The 22,136-nt window shown below is 41.0% G+C and overlaps 1 protein-coding gene across 15 annotated transcripts in view; it reads left to right on the top strand.

Moving 5' to 3' along the window:
- LOC117521115 (muscleblind-like protein 1) overlaps positions 1–22,136 on the top strand; it is a 120,630-nt gene that overhangs the window by 39,632 nt on the left and 58,862 nt on the right. For 12 of the 15 annotated variants that reach the window (XM_034182433.1, XM_034182435.1, XM_034182439.1 and 9 more), the window contains one exon: positions 6,190–7,085. The exons of 2 other annotated variants lie outside the window; for them this stretch is intronic. In XM_034182433.1, coding sequence (XP_034038324.1) covers positions 6,918–7,085 — 168 coding nt within the window. In that variant the 5' untranslated portion in view covers positions 6,190–6,917. Of the gene's footprint in view, positions 1–5,700; positions 5,804–6,189; positions 7,086–22,136 lie in introns of those variants that run through there. One more of the 15 variants, XM_034182432.1, reaches the window with a different exon arrangement.

Raw genomic sequence — 22,136 nt, 5'->3', positions numbered from 1 at the left:
GTTTCTCTGTGAATTTTCAGACCTTTTGTCTGACTTAGTGCTTAGCTCAGATAAGATAATTATAGTGGGCGATTTTAACATCCACACAGATGCTGAGAATGACAGCCTCAACACTGCATTTAATCTATTATTAGACTCTATTGGCTTTGCTCAAAAAGTAAATGAGTCCACCCACCACTTTAATCATATCTTAGATCTTGTTCTGACTTATGGTATGGAAATAGAAGACTTAACAGTATTCCCTGAAAACTCCCTTCTGTCTGATCATTTTTTAATAACATTTACATTTACTCTGATGGACTACCCAGCAGTAGGGAATAAGTTTCATTACACTAGAAGTCTTTCAGAAAGCGCTGTAACTAGGTTTAAGGATATGATTCCTTCTTTATGTTCTCTAATGCCATATAACAACACAGTGCAGAGTAGCTACCTAAACTCTGTAAGGGAGATAGAGTATCTCGTCAATAGTTTTACATCCTCATTGAAGACAACTTTGGATGCTGTAGCTCCTCTGAAAAAGAGAGCTTTAAATCAGAAGTGTCTGACTCCATGGTATAACTCTCAAACTCGTAGCTTAAAGCAGATAACCCGTAAGTTGGAGAGGAAATGGCGTCTCACTAATTTAGAAGATCTTCACTTAGCCTGGAAAAAGAGTCTGTTGCTCTATAAAAAAGCCCTCCGTAAAGCTAGGACATCTTTCTACTCATCACTAATTGAAGAAAATAAGAACAACCCCAGGTTTCTTTTCAGCACTGTAGCCAGGCTGACAAAGAGTCAGAGCTCTATTGAGCTGAGTATTCCATTATCTTTAACTAGTAATGAGTTCATGACTTTCTTTGCTAACAAAATTTTAACTATTAGAGAAAAAATTACTCATAACCATCCCAAAGACGTATCGTTATCTTTGGCTGCTTTCAGTGATGCCGGTATTTGGTTAGACTCTTTCTCTCCGATTGTTCTGTCTGAGTTATTTTCATTAGTTACTTCATCCAAACCATCAACATGTTTATTAGACCCCATTCCTACCAGGCTGCTCAAGGAAGCCCTACCATTATTTAATGCTTCGATCTTAAATATGATCAATCTATCTTTGTTAGTTGGCTATGTACCACAGGACTTTTAAGGTGGCAGTAATTAAACCATTACTTAAAAGCCATCACTTGACCCAGCTATCTTAGCTAATTATAGGCCAATCTCCAACCTTCCTTTTCTCTCAAAAATTCTTGAAAGGGTAGTTGTAAAACAGCTAACTGATCATCTGCAGAGGAATGGTCTATTTGAAGAGTTTCAGTCAGGTTTTAGAATTCATCATAGTACAGAAACAGCATTAGTGAAGGTTACAAATGATCTTCTTATGGCCTCGGACAGTGGACTCATCTCTGTGCTTGTTCTGTTAGACCTCAGTGCTGCTTTTGATACTGTTGACCATAAAATTTTATTACAGAGATTAGAGCATGCCATAGGTATTAAAGGCACTGCGCTGCGGTGGTTTGAATCATATTTGTCTAATAGATTACAATTTGTTCATGTAAATGGGGAATCTTCTTCACAGACTAAAGTTAATTATGGAGTTCCACAAGGTTCTGTGCTAGGACCAATTTTATTCACTTTATATATGCTTCCCTTAGGCAGTATTATTAGATGGTATTGCTTAAATTTTCATTGTTACGCAGATGATACCCAGCTTTATCTATCCATGAAGCCAGAGGACACACACCAATTAGCTAAACTGCAGGATTGTCTTACAGACATAAAGACATGGATGACCTCTAATTTCCTGCTTTTAAACTCAGATAAAACTGAAGTTATTGTACTTGGCCCCACAAATCTTAGAAACATGGTGTCTAACCAGATCCTTACTCTGGATGGCATTACCCTGACCTCTAGTAATACTGTGAGAAATCTTGGAGTCATTTTTGATCAGGATATGTCATTCAAAGCGCATATTAAACAAATATGTAGGACTGCTTTTTTGCATTTACGCAATATCTCTAAAATCAGAAAGGTCTTGTCTCAGAGTGATGCTGAAAAACTAATTCATGCATTTATTTCCTCTAGGCTGGACTATTGTAATTCATTATTATCAGGTTGTCCTAAAAGTTCCCTAAAAAGCCTTCAGTTAATTCAAAATGCTGCAGCTAGAGTGCTGACGGGGACTAGAAGGAGAGAGCATATCTCACCCATATTGGCCTCTCTTCATTGGCTTCCTGTTAATTCTAGAATAGAATTTAAATTCTTCTTCTTACTTATAAGGTTTTGAATAATCAGGTCCCATCTTATCTTAGGGACCTCGTAGTACCATATCACCCCAATAGAGCGCTTCGCTCTCAGACTGCAGGCTTACTTGTAGTTCCTAGGGTTTGTAAGAGTAGAATGGGAGGCAGAGCCTTCAGCTTTCAGGCTCCTCTCCTGTGGAACCAGCTCCCAATTCAGATCAGGGAGACAGACACCCTCTCTACTTTTAAGATTAGGCTTAAAACTTTCCTTTTTGCTAAAGCTTATAGTTAGGGCTGGATCAGGTGACCCTGAACCATCCCTTAGTTATGCTGCTATAGACGTAGACTGCTGGGGGGTTCCCATGATGCACTGTTTCTTTCTCTTTTTGCTCTGTATGCACCACTCTGCATTTAATCATTAGTGATCGATCTCTGCTCCCCTCCACAGCATATCTTTTTCCTGGTTCTCTCCCTCAGCCCCAACCAGTCCCAGCAGAAGACTGCCCCTCCCTGAGCCTGGTTCTGCTGGAGGTTTCTTCCTGTTAAAAGGGAGTTTTTCCTTCCCACTGTAGCCAAGTGCTTGCTCACAGGGGGTCGTTTTGACCGTTGGGGTTTTACATCATTATTGTATGGCCTTGCCTTACAATATAAGGCGCCTTGGGGCAACTGTTTGTTGTGATTTGGCGCTATATAAAAAAAAAATTGATTGATTGATTGATTGATACAGTGGATCATCATATTCTACTTGATAGGCTGGAAAATCATTTTGGGATTACTGGGAGTGCCCTTGCATGGCTGATGTCATACTTGACCAGTCATTCTCACTGTGTTTTGTACAGTAACACTACCTCTAACCTTAGTGACATGAAATTTGGGGTTCCACAGGGGTCTGTCTTAGGCCCCCTGCTTTTCTCCCTTTATATAGCACCCCTTGGGCACATATTGCGGCGTTTTGGGATTACCTTTCACTGCTATGCAGATGATACTCAGTTATACATGCCGATAACTGCTGGTAATCTCATTCACATAAAATCCTTAGAAGATTGCCTTGCAGCAGTGAGAAGTTGGATGTCTAGAAACTTCCTACTTTTAAACTCTGATAAGACTGAAATGATGGATCTTGGTCCAGTGAGACATTGGCATCAATTTGACCAGTTAACGCTCAGCCTCGGCTCGTGTGTCATACATCACACTGACAAAGTGAGGAACCTTGGGGTAATTTTTGATCCTTCATTGTCCTTTGGCCTCCACATTAGAAATATTACTAGGACTGCTTTCTTCCACCTGCGAAATATAGCGAAGATTCGTCCCATCCTGTCTATGGCTGATGCTGAGACCCTGATCCATGCATTTGTTTCTTCTAGATTGGACTACTGCAGTATTCTATTTTCTGGTTTACCACAGTCTAGCATTAGGGGTCTCCAATTGGTTCAAAATGCTGCAGCCAGACGTTTGACACGAAGCAGAAAGTTCGACCACATTACACCCATTTTGGCATCCCTTCACTGGCTTTCTGTCCCAGTGAGATCAGATTTTAAGGTTCTGCTACTAACCTTTAAAATTATTCATGGACTGGCACCTCCCTACCTAGCTGACCTAATTAAACCTTACGTACCGGCCCGGGTTTTACGTTCTCAGGGTGCAGGACTACTTTGTGTCCCTAAGGTGAATAAGAAGTCTGCCGGTCACAGAGCTTTCTCTTATTGTGCCCCTGTTCTGTGGAATGATCTCCCTGCGTCAATAAAACAGTCAGAGTCTGTGGAGATTTTTAAGTCCAGTCTTAAGATGCACTTAATTTCCCTTTCATATGGCTAGCATACTGGTACAGTTTTGTTTTATGCTTTTTACTCTTTTAATTCATTTATTAGTAATTGGAGCGGGCTGCGGCCTCAACTTTACCTAAATTCTGGGTCTTTTAGTGAAGTTTAGGGCTAGTGGCCGGCGATCACCTTAGTATTTCTCTGTTTTTCTTGTTGTTTAATGCTGGCAAATTATACAGTATTTTTTGTCTTTCTGATGCCTGATTCTGTTTTTTTCTCTCTGTTTAAGGTGCAGCTCCATCCAGAGATGGGAGTTGTATTCGTGTTGGCGATCCTCCTGTCCTGTGCGCCAATAGCATTTCTTGTATATTAGTCCATGAATTGTTCTGTGAATTGTTCTGTAATTTATGTTTGTAGCAAGCAGAGGGTCACCCCTTTGAGTCTGATCTGCTTGAGGTTTCTTCCTCAGAGGGAGTTTTTCCTTACCACTGTTGCTCTGGGGGTACGTAAGGTTAGACCTTACCTGTGTGAAGCACTTTGAGGCAACACTGTTGTGATTTGGCGCTATATAAATGAAAATAAATTAGATTGTAAAACAGTTACTTTTTTCATAGAATTGACTTTTCACAAAGAATGAGCAACTATGAGACAATGGAAAGTACTGTTAAAAATGTCAACATGTGAAACAGCATGCCATACTGGGTTCGTTCTCATGCAAGACATGACACTTATTTAATCCATGTTATTCAGTGGGTGTGTGTGGTGCAAATGCCATAAAACTGATGAGAACAAATTACAACTTGTCATTTAAAAGTAGCTGTAATCAATTAAGTTCTATTATGTTGTTCCATGTATGACAGAGAGCTGTATATTTAGATTCAGCCTTTATTTAAACTCATTAACTCTTCTTGAAACTTCCTGCACAATGTGGAAGATACTAACTTGTTGAGCACATGTATGTGTGCATGGACAAACGTGTTTTGTTGCTGCAGGTGTAGATGTGTTGCAATCTTTCTTGCATATGAAATATAATTTGTGGAAGTAGCGCAACTTTTTTTATCATGGTGTGGGTCATCTAAGGGGAAGCTCAGCCACCTCATCCTCTCTCTCTCTCTCTCTCTCTCTCTGTCTCTCTCTCTCTCTCTGTCTCTGTCTCTCTCTCTCTCTCTGTCTCTGTCTTTCACCCTATATCTATGTTGCCTGGTCATCATGACCTGAGCTCGTGTTTGTTGCAGTGTTGCAGCACTGCTGAAGGTGCACGCTCTGTTCTGCAAAGAGTGATTTGTCTGCACAGGGTGTGGCGAGTTACTCAGCATGTGCGATAAGAACGGCACGGGGCCCTCAGGAGCCAAACCATTCAAATTCCCCTAGAAAACCCTGTACAATAGTTTCACCGAAAATAGAAACTACTGGGATCATCACACAGAAAAAAAAAAAAAACTCTTTCAACTACCAGCCTCCTATGCAAATAAGGAATTTCAAAACAAAAGAAGACATCACAGTATAAAACGTGTGGAAAATTTTACTTCTAAATTCTTCAGCTCGCTCACAGAAATTGGGCAGTTGTCGGGCCTTTCTCCTTGGTTATAGGCAGGTTTGCTTTGCTCCGCCCCCCCTTTGCTCTCACCTGGCCCTCAGCCCAGAATGTTGGTGCAACTCTGCTGGCTCTCGCCGGCCTGCACTTGCACATCGCTTCATCAGAGAAGGGAAATGACTAACCTCCTCTCCCTCGTGCTGTGGCTTGACTTTTCCCTGCTTTCGCTCTCCGCGCTTTCTTTCATTTCTAATTTGCACGTTAGTAACAGCCAGCCATTGCCGCACTCAGCTGTAAAGCGATACAGGATTTGATATGATTTTCCTGCGTCGACCAGAAAGGGTGGAAAGTTGTGAATGGCTGCTTTGTGCAATTCTCCCAGTGTGTGTTTTAGTGTGCGTCGTGGCATGGTGTGTGTGTGTGTGTGTTTTCTGAGTGCAGGGCGGTTGAAAGTTTTATTTGTTTTAGCTGACACTTCTGCATTGCTGGAATTTTTACATATTCTTCCTTCCCACAGCTGCACTGCGTAGTTGTGGCATGACTAGAACGACTAAAAATGTTCTAGGTCAAAATAAAACAAAACAAACAAACATAAAAGTGAGGTAGTTTTTTTTTTAAAACAAGTGTCATTGGATTAATCTCTTTCTGTCTTTCCTCTTTTCTCTCTCTCTCTCTCTAGAGGAAGTGCCTTCCCTGATGTCTGCTGCAGCTTTGACCTGCTTCTACAGCTGAAGCCCCGCCCTCTCCCTTGCCTCGCTCGCTTGCTGCCACAGTAACACTAGTACAAGGACAGCAACCACACCCTCCCCGCAGCCTACGCTCAGACCCGCTCCATTCGTCCTCCCCGCCTTTGTCGCAGACGGGCTCCAGCCTCAGCTCGCTACACCAGTCGGCGCTGACCAGCCTTACCGCGCCACCAGGCCCACGCAGCATCTAACTCACCCGGCCTTTGACGTTCGCCTTTAGCTCCAAAAGCCTCCACGTGATCCTCAGTGTCCTTAACTGCCCTGCAGCAGCCAACACCCAGACTCCCATCTTTGCTGCCTGCTGGACCACACCTAACCACAAGGCCCTTATTTTGGCCTGTTTGTCTGGTTGATTTATGCGTCCTGTAGATGAGACCCTCCTGTTCAGTGAGCAATAAGCAGTGAGAGGAAAGCTGAGCCGAAAGCGATCGCTTGATCAGGAAAATGACCCAATAATCTTCACAGCAAATTGTCGTCCTGCAACATTTCATTGTGTGTGCATTACCAGAGCAGGAACCCTCTCAGTCTATAGGAACTTGTTTTTGAATGTTTTGTTTCAACTCGCCAAAAAGAACATTTAAAAAAGAACTTAAAAGGTGGAATAAAACACTAGAGGGTAACTTTATTCACAGCTTGGAATACGTTTTGCCAGCGTGCTGCCATGGCGATACCGCATATCCGTGATACGAAGTGGCTGACACTGGAGGTATGTCGGGAGTTCCAGAGGGGAACGTGTTCACGTTCCGATCAGGAATGCAAGTTTGCCCACCCGGCCAAGAGCTGTCAAGTGGACAACGGACGGGTCATCGCTTGCTTCGACTCTCTTAAGGTAAGAATGGGTAACGAAACAGGATGTCCGTGGGTCAGAACTTAGACTTGTGCGATTGGCCAGTGATAAGAGGTTGAGGTCATTCATAGATTAGGTCAGTTCTTCATGAAGCAGCTTGGTTCAGTATTCATGGAACCCTGTTTCTAGCGGCACACATTTAGAGTAAAACCATAGTGACACTCAGCCAAATTTTTATTGCCTCCTCCAAGGAGGTAATGTTTTCAATTTGTCTGTCTGTCTGCTCAACCGATTTTCATGAAACCTGGTGGAAGGGTGGCATATGGGCCAGAGAAGAAACCATTAATTTTTTGAGTCGATCGAGTTAAAGGGCAGATCCAGGATTTTTTGTTTGTTTGTTTTTTTCCTTGCGAGACAGGATGATTTGATTAATTTCTCTGAAATTAATAGGCAGACTGTCATGAAAAAAAATCACTCATTTATTTCTGATGGCATGAACACAACAAAATGACAAAACATTTATAATACGAAGTACCACAAATAATATGTTTGTATGATCACAACATGTGAAAATGAGTTACATGTTTCTAGTCCAATTAGTAAATTTACATGCCAATATGAGGAACCCAGCGTTCTCATTATGCCAAGTGTAGCAGCTTGCTCTTGTTGTTGTTTTGACTCCTCCCACTTGTTCCTCTCGGGATTCGAACTCATGACCTCCGGCATAGGAGTCAGATGCTCTGACCAGTTTGCTAAAAACCCAGGCTTTAGCCTGAGTGGCCCGTTGACTACTATCACACAGAAACTCCTGCTGGCCTCCGTCAAACAAGGAAGCTCATCATGAGAAGATTCTCATATTTTGTTCTCCTGCACATTTTTCTTTGTTGAACCTGTGGTTTAAATATATACTAGGGGTGGGCAAACATAAAAAATCTTAATCGCATTAACTCAATGACTTTCTGTGATTAATCATGATCGCATGGTATATGTGAAACCCAAAAATGAATTCAAAAGCCGCTTAAAAGCACAGTTTTATTTGAAAATGTAAATGAACATTGCATAAATTTGAAAATGTAAATTTCAACTGAAACACACTAATGAAATCAAACATAAAACCACTGGCAGGTCATTTGTTATCCTGTTTCATATCAAAATAACAATATTCATGTCCATGACTAAATGTACTAAAACAAATACGTCACAATTGTACACATACCACAATTTGATATGTGTACAATTGTGATTTGTTTTAGTATATTTAGATTTTGTTGTGATTTGGCACTTTATAAGCCGATTAAATTGAATTGAAATTGAACATTTTATTGAGTCTTAAAGTAAATAAATATGAATTTGGTCACTGGATCCTTAAACTTTGTACATAATGAACTCTATATGGTGAATCCTTGATCTCTGGACATAAATAGGAATAAACAAAATCTGTAGTTTTTGTCAAAAGCATTTCCTTTCAGACATTATTGGCATGAATGTGTTTCCATATATCTGAGCTGAGCTTACAGTTGCTGTGCTTCACTTCAGGATGTAATTTGAAAAGAAAATACAGCACGTTTAATTTTGGGAGGAAAAAAAAACCTTTTAGTCGATTGTAGTTTCTTGTCTGTATTACATTTGGAAAGAGGTGTCATTTTATTTAAAGCGGCGATTCATTTTGAAGTTATTAATTCTGACCAGACTCTGTCTCAGCCGCGCAGCGTTTCGAGCTGTGTGAACGGAACGGAGGACGATTCTCGTTTCTTGACAGCAACAAGACAAGAGTCCCAGTTAGTGACTTTAATCCACACAAAAGTGCCTGACGATATTTTAATGGCTTTGCGAGGGGTTAAGAAGCAGCTTGCCGTTTCTGAAGAGCAGTGAATCAAAGAACCAACGAGCTACTGGATCGAAGCATTGCTTCAATGGTTCATGGTTTCAGAGTGGAGCCGCGCTGCAGAAATAGTTTATTACAGACCAAACCCTGAATATCCGACTTTATTTGTACGTCCGTATGACTCTGAAACTCAGAAAAATCCGTATAATTTACGGACTATAGGCTGACATGAAAACCACCCAAAAGCTGTGTTCACCGCGGGGACACGTTCGGCTATTCGAGATTATTCAAGATTTTTTTTTTACCGATGACGAACGATGCATAAAAAAAAAATTGACCGATGCAACTGCATCGGTCCAAACCGGTCTGGATCCGGGCCTGATCCTGTAGAACTTTGTACCGAAAATGTCCATTCAAAAGTTCGGCGTCTTTCTGCATTTTGTTTTGTTGTGCATTGCATAGCCTGTACTTTTCTCGATCCTCCTGTCATTTTCTGTGTGAACTCAGCTATCAGCAGGAAGCAGCAGCATAAGCTCGCCCCCGACTGACGCTTTCAAAATAAAAGGCAATGAGCAAAAAAAACGCAGCGTTAAGGGGAGGAACAAAATTGTCGGCGATAATGACCTCAATAATTAACGCAACGTTAGCGCGTTAACGTTGCCCAGCCCTAATATATACTTAATTTTTGTTGGAGGTATGTGGTCTCAAAGTACTTCTTGTTAATATTAAGGTTCTTAGTTACCCAGCTAGGAGATATCTCAGTGTTTTCTCAAAAGCAACTGAAATCTTACTTCAAGATGTTTCACCAGTGGCAAAAGCTAGTTCGTATTTTGTGATTCTTAACACAATCCACCTTTGAAGATGTTTCAGCAATTGTAGTGTACAGGTTCGTTTCCCCTAGTTGTGCCACCAAACATTTCCTGAAATACCCTAGTATTCGAGTGAGTCAACAAATGTGGTATTTCTTCGGAACACCGCTTTACACATTTTTGACTTCACCATATGAACCAGCTACCTTTGTGCGCATGTGTGAATTTTTTCACGCCTGTCGATTGCGTCATTTGCTTGTAAGCAGCCTTTGTGTGAGGATGTGGGACATGTTGTGACATGCCCACCTCTTCCACCATTCGGAAGATTCAGACGGCTTTCGGTGGCTTTTCAGTCGTGTGACTATCTGAGAAATGGTGGAAGAGGTGGGCATGTCAAGGCATGTCCTGTGAGACTTCATCACGAAGGTGCTTTTGCTCCGTCAGCAGCTTGAATTTCGCTGCAACTCTTTTCATGGCCAAATCTTCTGTCACAGTGGAATGTGCCGAAAAAGTGCTGATGTCCACCTCTTGCGCAATTTCTCAGATAGTCACACGACGGTCCCACATCACCACAGCGTTCACTTTGGAAATGATCTGGTCATTTCAGCATGTTGATGGCCGACCGGAGTGCGGCTCGCGCTCGCCACCGTTGTGTGGACGTCTTTAAACCGGTTGTACCGCTCCTTAATCTGTGTGATGCCCATAGGATCGTCACCGAAAGCCGTCTGAATAATCCGAATGGTTCCACCTGGCTGTCGCCCAGTTTCTGGCAAAATTTGATGCAGTCGCACTGTTCCGCCGTTTTCCTTGCAAATAAAATCCGACGAGAGACGACACCCATCCTCACACAAAGGCTGCTTACCAGCAAATGACTCAATCAACAGGCATGAAAAAATTTACGCATGCGCACGAAGGTTCAAGGTTGGCTCATGCAAGCACACGTGATTCAAATCCATCAGGTTTTTGCAAAAAATTAAAAGGTTGGATACTTTTCTAACAGACCTCATATATGTTGCGATGTGTTTGGGACACAAGAGTACATGTTCACACCAACAACATCCCATGTTATGGTCACAGTCCAATCCTCATGTCCTACTTTTTTTTTTTGCACTAGTTTTACTTTGTTTGAAATGCACTGAATGGCTCAGAAGGAAGTTCTTGAACCAGAACGGATCTGGTTCTGCCTTGCTGGAAATTTGATCAACAGTTTGAGGGAATATATGGAGGTTCAAAGTGTGAACAGATGCAGCCTAGACTCCGTCCGTCATGACAGACTATGTGTGAATTATCCTCAGCTTGCAGAAGGCGTTTGGTGGGTGTAGAGTTCATTCTCTTCAAATTCACGTCCTACTGTTTAAACTTTAATTACACACAGAGACATGAATTTAATACATCAGCGCATATGTCACAGTGTTGAGATGATAAATACAGTTTTGTGTGTCACAGTTTGTCAGGAAATGGATCCACATGCAAGACAGAGTTGAGTGATGCAGTCTGAATTTGTTTATTGTAAATAATCAGGGTAGAGAGTGGATGGAGCACAGCTTTCTAACGGGTGAGGTAAGAGGTTAGGTCTGATTAAGATAATGGACAAGTAAGTGCAGGAGACCAAACAGAAGAGATACATTCTTCTTCATAAATGTCAGGTTAAAATGCACAAACGGGTACAGACAAGGGGCCGGCAACACTCTACGTCACGATTTGCAGCATGAGCTCAGACACGTGGTTAAAGTGTTGGGTTTGTGATCACAGAATCTTCTGTTTAAATCCCACTCAGACAGGAAAATATTGAGTATAAATAAATCCATTCCATTTGGTATTTAACCAAAACAATCTGGCAAAAAAAACTGCTGCCGAAGAGAACCTACAAAGCTGAACCCTGATTGCACGGAAGAGGCTGCAGGTGCACTGGGAGGCAGGTGAAGTAAATTAAGCCAAGTGGTGTGGAGGCCCAGGCAGGGGAGAAAAAAAATGAACTGGAGATGTTGTTATTGGGTAAGCAAATACGTGTTGTGCTAACACAATGTCACATGTACATATATGGATGCCCGGATCATGACACATCTCAGCAGCTCCAGAAGAACAAGGTGATGGTGTCAAACCACTTCCTGTGCAGAGGCCTAGGAGCAGTTAGTGGGGGTTTCTGTGTATGTGTGTGCATATATATATATACACACATATGCTTGCTGTAGTTTTGCGTCTTTGAGCAGCAGTAGGAAATCAAAAACCTCATTGATTCAAGCCTCTATTTTCATGATTGTTTTTTTTTTTTTACTTTGGCATGAAAGAACTTCAGAGATAGTTCGACCCCAACTCTGTGAGTTTTAAACTGACACGATGCAGATCTGCCTGTGTTTTCTACGGTACCTCAGTTTGTTTTGCGTTGGTAAAGACGGCAGTGACTCGTGGTCATTAGTAGCATGTGATTCATTCAGGGTTAGAATGACGACAGTGGAAGGCAGTTGACTCTGAAAACACTGTTTATGGCTGGATGTGCACAGAGGAATATTGTTAGAACTGTTTTGAGCTCCAAATGCTCTATATTCGTGTAAAAATTGCAGGTTAATGTAAAAAAAAAACTTGTGAAACAAACATCTATTGTCAAATGATGCACAAACACAGCCTGTTCTTGACTATCTGTTCACCATTAACACCCTGGTTTAATAAGCTGACAACATGCACACTTTCATGCACATTCATTGTGGCTGGATTTGGATACAAATTCTCCTTCTCAATGAGGTAAAAGTTAGTCACTGGGAAGGAGTGGCTACACTATTTTAGGAGTTTGAACCCGCTTTCCACTATAGAACGCGTGTACTAAACTGAGATGGGGTTTGGAAGGGGAGGGGGGAGGATCTTTTTTTAACTGTGCGCCCCATTTTTTCCACTGGTAATGAAAAACAGAGCCGATCTGAAAAACCTCACAGTGGAAACAGCAAGAAGGGGCACAAGAGTGGGAAGAGACGGTTGGTGATTTGTTAGCTATATTTTATACGTGAGCAGATATGAAGTAAACCACAGATGCGTGCTCATGCACGGACATGTGCACCACATTCACTGCACAGAATTACCATATACGTGCTGGGAAAAAAAAAATCACTTGTCCCATTTCATTTTCACATAGACCAAGTGTTTAAAATAGGACATAGATCTCATTCACATTAACTCTTTTATACGCACATGCACACTTTGTGCCCGCCACAGACGATTGACCTTAATCTTGAGAAGTGTATAATTAGAACAGGTCTCACATGATCACGAGCTCATAACTGAACAGGTCACACCCTAAACCTACCATTTCCCCAACAGCCATTAAATCTGTGGCTTCTTTCTTTTTTTTTCCTTTCTGTGACATGTCGCAAACACACTCTTAAAAACAAAAAACCTCATGCACAGACGGCTTTACACAGGAAAGTCATGCAGCCCTAGACTAAACCACATTTTTCTGTTGAGGGAGTTAGAGCTGGGAATATATATGCGTACCAGATATAGCAACAGTTAAATTTTTCATGAGGTGTTCCTGACATTGATCAAATGTAGATAATACATCCCAAAGCACTATTCAGTCAGCGCCCACATTTTTATCTGGGCTTTGGGATTTTGTAGAATATGCATGCAGGCTTTTTGTGTGGGTGTGTGTTGGCCTTACACTTGGCCTTAAACCCAGAGCGCAGTGCAGTTTGTCGGCCGTGTATCTTCTCAGTGCAACGCAGGCAGCTCAGCTATGTCAAAGCGAGTAAATATTTGGAGAAGGATAATGGCTGCCTGGACTCCCTGATTTAAAGTCAGCTTTGTAAATTTCTATATTAATGATCAACCACAGAACAGACAGGTTAGGTAAAGTACGTCGCCTTTAAATCTGTACGAAAGAGGTTATTTATGGCTAAATATCTGGATGTGCTTTCATGCTTTATAAGGACAAATGAGCTACAAGTTCAATTCGGTTTATTTTTGCAGCGTCAAATCACAACATAAGTCACCCCAAGGCATGACTAAAGTTTAAACCTTACCCGCCTTGCTCATGGTACTTCATATCGTGAGCAGCAACACTGGTGACAGTGGTAAGGAAAATCTCCCTCAGTCATTTTTACCCGAGGCCATCAAATGTGGCCATCGGGTATTGCGAAGGCTTTACGTCCATCCATCCGTCGGTCTGTCTGTGCTCAGCGTAAGTCCAGTCCTATTACTGCCAGAGTCTTCAAATTTACAGGGGACATTCTTGGGACACAGACCTTGGACAAGTTCCAACATGGGTAACCTGGACCTACTTTAAGAGGTATTCTAAGAGGTTTAAAAACTCACATTCTTTTTAAATCTGTTCAGTTTTGTTTTTGAGTGGCGGGAGTGACAGCCAATCAGAGTACAGCTGCACCATAACATCAGTGGCTGGTCTCTCCTAAATCTCTTTGTTTTGTGTGTTTATATACGTTTCTCATATTTTTATATGAAAAATGAAATAAACACTTCTAAAAGGTGCTGCAAAGACAAATGGGCAAAACTGCCCAAAGATAGGTGCGCCAAGCTTGTGACACGATATTCAAGAAGACTTTTGGCTGTAATTGCTGTCAAAGGTGCATCAGCAAAGTATTGAGCAAAGGGTGTGAATACTTATGTACACGTGGTTTCTTACTTTTTTATTTTTAATACATTTGCAAAAATTATTTTTTCATTATGGGGTGTTGTGAGTAGAAGATTGAAGGGAAAAATGAATTTACTCCATTTTGGATTAAGGCTGTAAAATAACAAAATGTGGAAAAAGTGAAGTGCTGTGAATACTTTCCGGATGGACTGTACCTCTTCTCATGAGTATTTAAAAGAAACCATAGTGGTATCTGTAACTAATTCAAAGGTCACATGGCCAATAGAAAGGTGATATATGACTTCATATTTGTGGATCATAGTAACCACTGGTGTGTCTTTACCCAGTTCCTTGAAAATTATTGTAAATATCTCATACATATCAGCATTGGACCAAAATTTGACTTTGGCATATGAGCTTCACTTTAACCAGTGTTCAAAGTCAAGTCCTTTTGCCCTTAGCTAACCCTCAGTCTTTCCAGTTTTTGTCCAAACATTGAGGGTGGTGGAGTTATTTTGTTCACATGTGGAGGGATGAACGCACAGGCGCAAGACGGAAAACCGTATTCCTGGAGTTGCTCTCGCTGTGCGCGGGTGCAAAAATAACAGATCGAGGCAGCCACAGTGTTTTGTAAGAAAGTAAATATCATGTTTTGGTCTAAGAGAGAGGAAGCCTGACTTTCTTTCTTCGCCCTCCAGCTGGTAGCAGCCGACATAATGCCTGCATCGCTTGAAAAAATTTGAGTTCCTGTCTGAAATAAGTGCACAGCTCCACCGCACACAGAGTCTAGCTGGTCTGTTTAGGATACTGTACCACCCTCCTTGTATTTCAAACAAGCCTATTCTAGTCCACTTTCACTTCACTCCTACGTCACTCCCTCGCTCGCTGCAGGTAGCGCTAGCATCTGCTTAATTTCCCGCTCAGTCTGCTTTTTACCCCTTGTTTATTTAGGCCACACCCACCCTGGACAGGATGGCTCAAATTGCACCCTGTTAAGCCCCTGCACACACGCACGTATGTAGAGAATGCAAGGGTGCGACACTGGCCGTGACCTTGCATGACCCCGGCAGCAGGTTGTTGTTTATTCCCCCCAACACCACTGTCGCTGTCATAAAAAACAGGGGGGAGAGGCAGTGGCATAGTTTTGTGACACACACACACACACACAGTTCAGACCTTGTGTTTTGTCTACCAGCCAACTTGACACACCCACTATCATCATGTCTGTGCTCCAAGAAAGTGATCGTGTGTGTGCGTGTGTGCGCATGCATGTTGTAGCAGCAGGTTTCTTTGTGTTTCTGAGCCAAGATTACATTCCTGCTGTGCTGAGGGTGGGTAAATACCTCTCATTTATCTCTCTCTCTCTCTCTCTCTCTCTCTCTCTCTCTGTCTTCCCTCTCGGTTTGGTGACCATATTTTGACAGCGTGTTTGTGTTCAGTGTTTAGATGAGAACAGTCAGGTTCAGCGCACACATACACACAGTGATGCTTGGCCGGGCAGACGTGCAGAGTAAATATTAGCTGTGTTGCTATTCGACAGTGTTTTTTATGCTTTCAAACTAAATTTCCAGCCAATACCTGGGCAGTAAAAGCTGCACGTTGCGCTCTGTCTGTGGTCTGTGTGTGTGGTTGTGAGTTCAGAAGGCTAATGGATATTTGATGCTGCAGAGTGCATTAAAAGATATGATGCATGTGTCCCCTTGTGGGCAACAGGTGACAATTTTTGCAGCCACTGATGAACTGTTCAAAATAAATTGACAGTAGCACAAGTTAGTTTGGGTCCAGTTTTAAAATTATTGTTGTAAGACAAATCAATCTATTTTTTTTAAGGTGGAGTACGTAACATACAGATTTTTATGAATATTCTCGACGTCAGTCATCTGAGCATTTAACCTCTTAGGGGCGGGTTTTGTCGGTGAACACATCGCCAAACTCAATACAAATACATGTAATTTGGTCACTTTTCAAAGGGGTCAGACTCATCAATAGAGTCAATTTAATGTACAGTGGTTCATTTTAGGTCAGCTTGGTGTATAAATCTCATCGTTCCGGGCAATGAGAGCTGTCAGCTGGCTGATAGAAGCAAGTTAGAGACAAAAGCAAATCAGCTGATTTCAAAAGAACAGCTTACAGCCTGAGCAAGTTTTCACCAAGCGGCCAGTCACGGAAGTACAAATTCTCGCCTTCGGACTGACCACTTTGCCAAAGTGACATGGTGTCGACCTCCAGAATTGAGTCTTCTAAGGCTGCACGATATTGAGATCGGGGGGGGGGGGGGGTAATTGCAAGATGAAAAAAAAAAACATACATATGGCCCCATTTAAAAAAAAAAAAAAAAAAGGAGAAAAGAAAAAAAAAACCCATTAGCTTATCATCCCCGCCGCATGCCAAAATCGGCCCACATCAAGTTAGGATAGTTCAGATCCTTGATTTTTCAAACAATAAAATTCCTCTCAAATTATAACTGGAGTCCCTCAGTTTAAACAGATCCTGGACATGTTGGGGCAGGAGTTTATTTTTAACTTTAACATAATTTGTATTGTAAAGTAATCAACCAAGTCCCAGAATTTTAGAATATGCAAACAGGCAAACAATGGATTTGTTGGCTCACAATGTGATTTGTTACAAATAATTCTTACAGCTTTCTTTTGCAACAAAAATACTGCATTAGTATTAGTTTTATATGTATTTCCCCGTACCTCAATACAGTAGGTCATGTATGGAATGAGCAATGAGTGATATAAAATAGTCAATGAGTGTTGGGAAATTAAATCTTGTGCTTTATGCAGAATTGCAATGGCTTTTGACATTTTGGATTTAACAAAATTAATATGCATTTTCCAGCTCAGTTTATCATCAATAACAACACCAAGAAATTTTGTATCAGTTACAGTTTCAATTTCAATATCATTTAATATACCTGATGCAAGAACCGGCACATCCACTAGGTGGCAAGTATGCTTTGGCAGAAAACGGCCGAAGTTTTCCAAGCCGGTCCCAGAACGTGCCGTTTTTTTGTCACTGACAACCACACAGTCAGTTGTTCTGTTTCAGTCACACACGGTACACGTTTATCATGCTACTAGCGTGCAGTACACTGACTGTATTCATGGAAGCACAATTTATTTTAAAAATAGCTGATATTTTCAGTTCCTCACTTGGTTTGCAGGTGCTGTATGTGTCATTTTTCAGGTTTGAAATGTTGTATGTACCTGTTTCTAAGAAAAAGAAAATAAAAACCGCCCTCCCTCAACACTTTTTTCTGATGTCAAGAATGATAAAGTAATGTTTTTTTTTTTTTTACGGGGGCTATATTTTTTGCCAGATAATGTGACTGACTATTTGGAATGAATAAATCACTATACAGAATGATTGGGATGTTTTTGCAGGGAAGGCATCTGCATAGAAAATAAAAAAATATAACGCAATGCTGAAATACCCTCGGCCGTATGAGCATTGTGTTCTTCATAATTTGCAGCTGTTTAATTGGTATCCTAGTGCAAACTGTATATATTGCTGTGTGGACTTTGCATCTTCTCCTGGTGTTGTCTGTTCCTTGTGCAACTCACTTGTTGCAACATCCTGAAACGTTCCAATAAAAATGAATGACATGGCATTTGGATCAGGTTAATTGGTGACTAACCTAACCAAAAGAATGTTAAGTGGTGAAAGGTAATGAATGTTTGACTGTAATTCATGCAGATGATCTGCTCTGCAATCTTTAACCTAATTGGATTTTGAATCATATTAGTGAGTGCATCCACGATGAGAAGTTACCACCTGTATGCTTCCCATCCTTCTATTCTGTCCTCCGTGTTATCAAGGTCCAACTACTCAACAAAAATATAAACGCAACACTTTTGGTTTTGCTCCCATTTTGTATGAGATGAACTCAAAGATCTAAAACTTTTTCCACATATACAATATTACCATTTCTCTCAAATATTGTTCACAAACCAGTCTGAATCTGTGATAGTGAGCACTTCTCCTTTGTTGAGATAATCCATCCCACCTCACAGGTGTGCCATATCAAGATGCTGATTAGACACCATGATTAGTGCACAGGTGTGCCTTAGACTGCCCACAATAAAAGGGCACTCTGAAAGGTGCAGTTTTGTTTTATTGGGGGGGATACCAGTCAGTATCTGGTGTGACCACCATTTGCCTCATGCAGTGCAACACATCTCCTTCGCATCATCCGTGAAGAGAACACCTCTCCAACGTGCCAAACGGCAGCAAATGTGAGCATTTGCCCACTCAAATCGGTTACAACGACGAACTGGAGTCAGGTCGAGACCCCGATGAGGACGACGAGCATGCAGATGAGCTTCCCTGAGACAGTTTCTGATAGTTTGTGCAGAAATTCTTTGGTTATGCAAACCGATTGTTCCAGTAGCTGTCCGAGTGGATGGTCTAAGATGATCTTGGAGGTGAACATGCTGGATGTGGAGGTCCTGGGCTGGTGTGGTTACACGTGGTCTGCGGTTGTGAGGCTGGTTGGATGTACTGCCAAATTCTCTGAAACGCCTTTGGAGACGGCTTATGGTAGAGAAATGAACATTCAATACACAAGCAACAGTTCTGGTTGACATTCCTGCTGTCAGCATGCCAATTGCACGCTCCCTCAAATCTTGCGACATCTGTGGCATTGTGCTGTGTGATAAAACTGCACCTTTCAGAGTGGCCTTTTATTGTGGGCAGTCTAAGGCACACCTGTGCACTAATCATGGTGTCTAATCAGCATCTTGATATGGCACACCTGTGAGGTGGGATGGATTATCTCAGCAAAGGAGAAGTGCTCAATATCACAGATTTAGACTGGTTTGTGCACAGTATTTGAGGGAAATGGTGATATTGTGTATGTGGAAAAAGTTTTAGATCGTTGAGTTAATCTCATACAAAATGGGAGCAAAACCAAAAGTGTTGCGTTTATATTTTTGTTGAGTATAGAAGGGAGCTGCTGATATTTTATAGTTCTTCTCTTTGGTTTGCACATAACAAATTCACAGGTTTCAAACTGATCATGACTCACTCTTTGTTTAATATCTGTATCAGAATGGTTAAAACTTTAAAAATATTTACTGTATTTTGTAAGACCCTCTGAGGGATTTGCCGGGCTTTTCTAATCACTTTGAGTATGTCCTGTGTGAGTGCTTGAAGGAACCACTTGGCCATTTTCATTCATATTGCACAAGTGAGTTGCTCGTGATATTGTTGCATTACATTAATATAAAGGTTAAAAGTCAAAGTCAAAAAAGGTTATGGTTATTGAATAGCCTGAAAATCATAGTTTTGGAATAGCTTTGTCACTGATTTCGAATCAGTACCGTCAGTCACATGGCGTTGTGATGATGTCAACAAATGACTTCATGTGTCATTAGATGACAAACTCACATTTTCTGCAATAACTTTGAAATGAAGACAGCTGGAAGGATAATTTCAAGTGCATATAAATCACCAAACACATTGCAAATGCTGATTTGTAAGTGACGTGACACAATATCATTTGATGACGTCACGTGACACAGTAATTTACATTGCAAGTGGCTGCCAGTTTATCGTGATAGCACATATCATTACACGTTTGTGATGCACATCTTGTATATTTATTATTTGTAGTGACCAGAAACCCTTGTACATTCACGATATTGTACAAGCCTACGTATTTATAACCAGGTGTTTACTAACTTTACTCACTTATTCTGATTGTGATTTGTTGGAATCGACTCATTAATAATTTTCCTTCTCTCCTACTGTGTTTGCAGTAGCAGCATGTGTGGGGAGACAGCTTGGGGTGAGAGAATGAATTAACTGAAGGCTTGTTAGCAAAGAGATGGTACAGGGTTCCGTGTATCAGAACATCAAGCAATATATGAATAAGGAGGGTACATCCTTTCAGTGAGAACAGATTCAGTTAATTCGGTTTGTAGGATTAGGTCATGATGTACAGTGTACCAGGAAAGTATTCACAGTACTTCACCTTTTCCACATTTTGTTATGTTACAGCCTTATTCCAAAATGGAGTAAATTCATTTCTTTCCTCAAAATACTACTCTCAACACCCCATAATGACAACATGAAAAAAGTTTTTTTGAAGTTTTTGCAAATTTATAAAAAAAAAAAAAAAAAAAAATCACATGTACATATGTATTCAAACCCTTTGCTCATGACTTTATTGATGCACATTTGGCAGCAATTACAGCCTCAAGTCATCTTGAATATGATGCCACAAGCTTGGCACACCTATCTGTGGGCAGTTTTGTCCATTCCTCTTTGTACCACCTCTCAAGCTCAATCAGGTTGGGTGGTTAGCGTCGGTGCACCGCTATTTTCTCCAGATATGTTCAATTGGGTTCAGGTCTAGGCTCTGGCTAGGGAACTCAAGGACTTTCACAGAGTTATCCTGAAGCCACTGCTTTGATATGTTTGCATATGTGTAGAAAGTTCTTCAGATTCTCTGAATCTTCTGATTATATTATAGACTGTAGATGATGGAATCCCTAAATTCCTTGCAATTGAACGTTGAGAAACATTGTTCTTAAAATGTTGGACTATTGTTTCACGCAGTTGTTTACAACGTGGTGATTCTCGCCCCATCTTTGCTTGTGAATGGCTGAGCCTTTTGGGGATGCTCCTTTTTGCCCAATCATGACACTCACAATTAGTGTCCTCAGTTCCCAAATGCTTATTGAGTGTGAAAGGTGATGTAACACAGTGGCAAACATACCACTGTCCCAGCTTTTTTGAAACGTGTTGCAGGCATCCATTTCAAAATGAGCAAATATTTGCAAATATCAGTTTGAACATTAAATATCTTGTCTTTGTGGTGTATTCAATTGAATATAGGTTGAAGAGGATTTGCAAATCATTGTATTCTGTTTTTATTTACATTTTACACAACATCCCAACTTCATTGGAATTGGGGTTGTATGTGGACAGGTGCATGCCTTTCTAATTCATGTCCAGCCAACTGAATTTACATCTCAAGGATGATCAGTGGAAAGAAGATGCACCTGAGCTCAATTTTGAGCTTCATGGTAAAGGCTGTGAATACTCATGTACATGTGATTTCTTTTATATATATATATATATATATATATATATATATATATATATATATATATATATATATATATATATATATATATATATATATATATATATATATATGTATGTATGTATGTGTGTGTAAACATCTCAAACCAAAAAAAACTTTTTTCACATTGTCATTATGGGGTATTGTGTAGGGGTCGTGGCCAAGTGGTTAATGCACTTGGTTTCAGTGCGGAAGGTTCCCAGTTCGAATCCCACCCCTACCACATTTCTCCATGTAATGTGGAGTTGCGTCAGGAAGGGCATCCGGCGTTAAAATTTGTGCCAGTTCAACATGCAGATCCACCTTGGATTTGCTGTGGTGACCCCGAGTACAAAACAAGGGAGCAGCCGAAGGGACTTACTTTTACATTATGGGGTATTGTGTGTAGAATTTTGAGGGAAAAATATAATCTATTTTGGAATGAGGCTGTAACATAACAAAATGTGGAGAAAGTGAAGTGCTGTGAATACTTTTCGGGCGTACTGTGTGTCATACTACAGAAGACACTGTGACTAATTATGTTTTGACAAACCATCTTTGTGCAACCTTAAGCACATGCAAGAACTCTGAGGTTTTTGTTTTCACTCTGCCCCTTTCTTAACACACATGTAAGGACGCATTCATTAACTCCTCATAAAATCCTTCGTTCCATGATGTACATCGGCACAGCCAATGGCTGTGCGTTATGTCTGTGATCTTATTTTACAGAACATCAGTGACAACAGCCTGCCTTTCTTCTCAGTGTCAGTTGCCCCTGTCTCTCCATCACACTGGCCCCTTTATT

This window comes from Thalassophryne amazonica, chromosome 12 (assembly GCF_902500255.1).
Source record: "Thalassophryne amazonica chromosome 12, fThaAma1.1, whole genome shotgun sequence".
In the NCBI taxonomy this organism is placed as follows: Eukaryota; Metazoa; Chordata; class Actinopteri; order Batrachoidiformes; family Batrachoididae; genus Thalassophryne; species Thalassophryne amazonica.
This window is presented reverse-complemented; position numbering and strand designations above follow the sequence as displayed.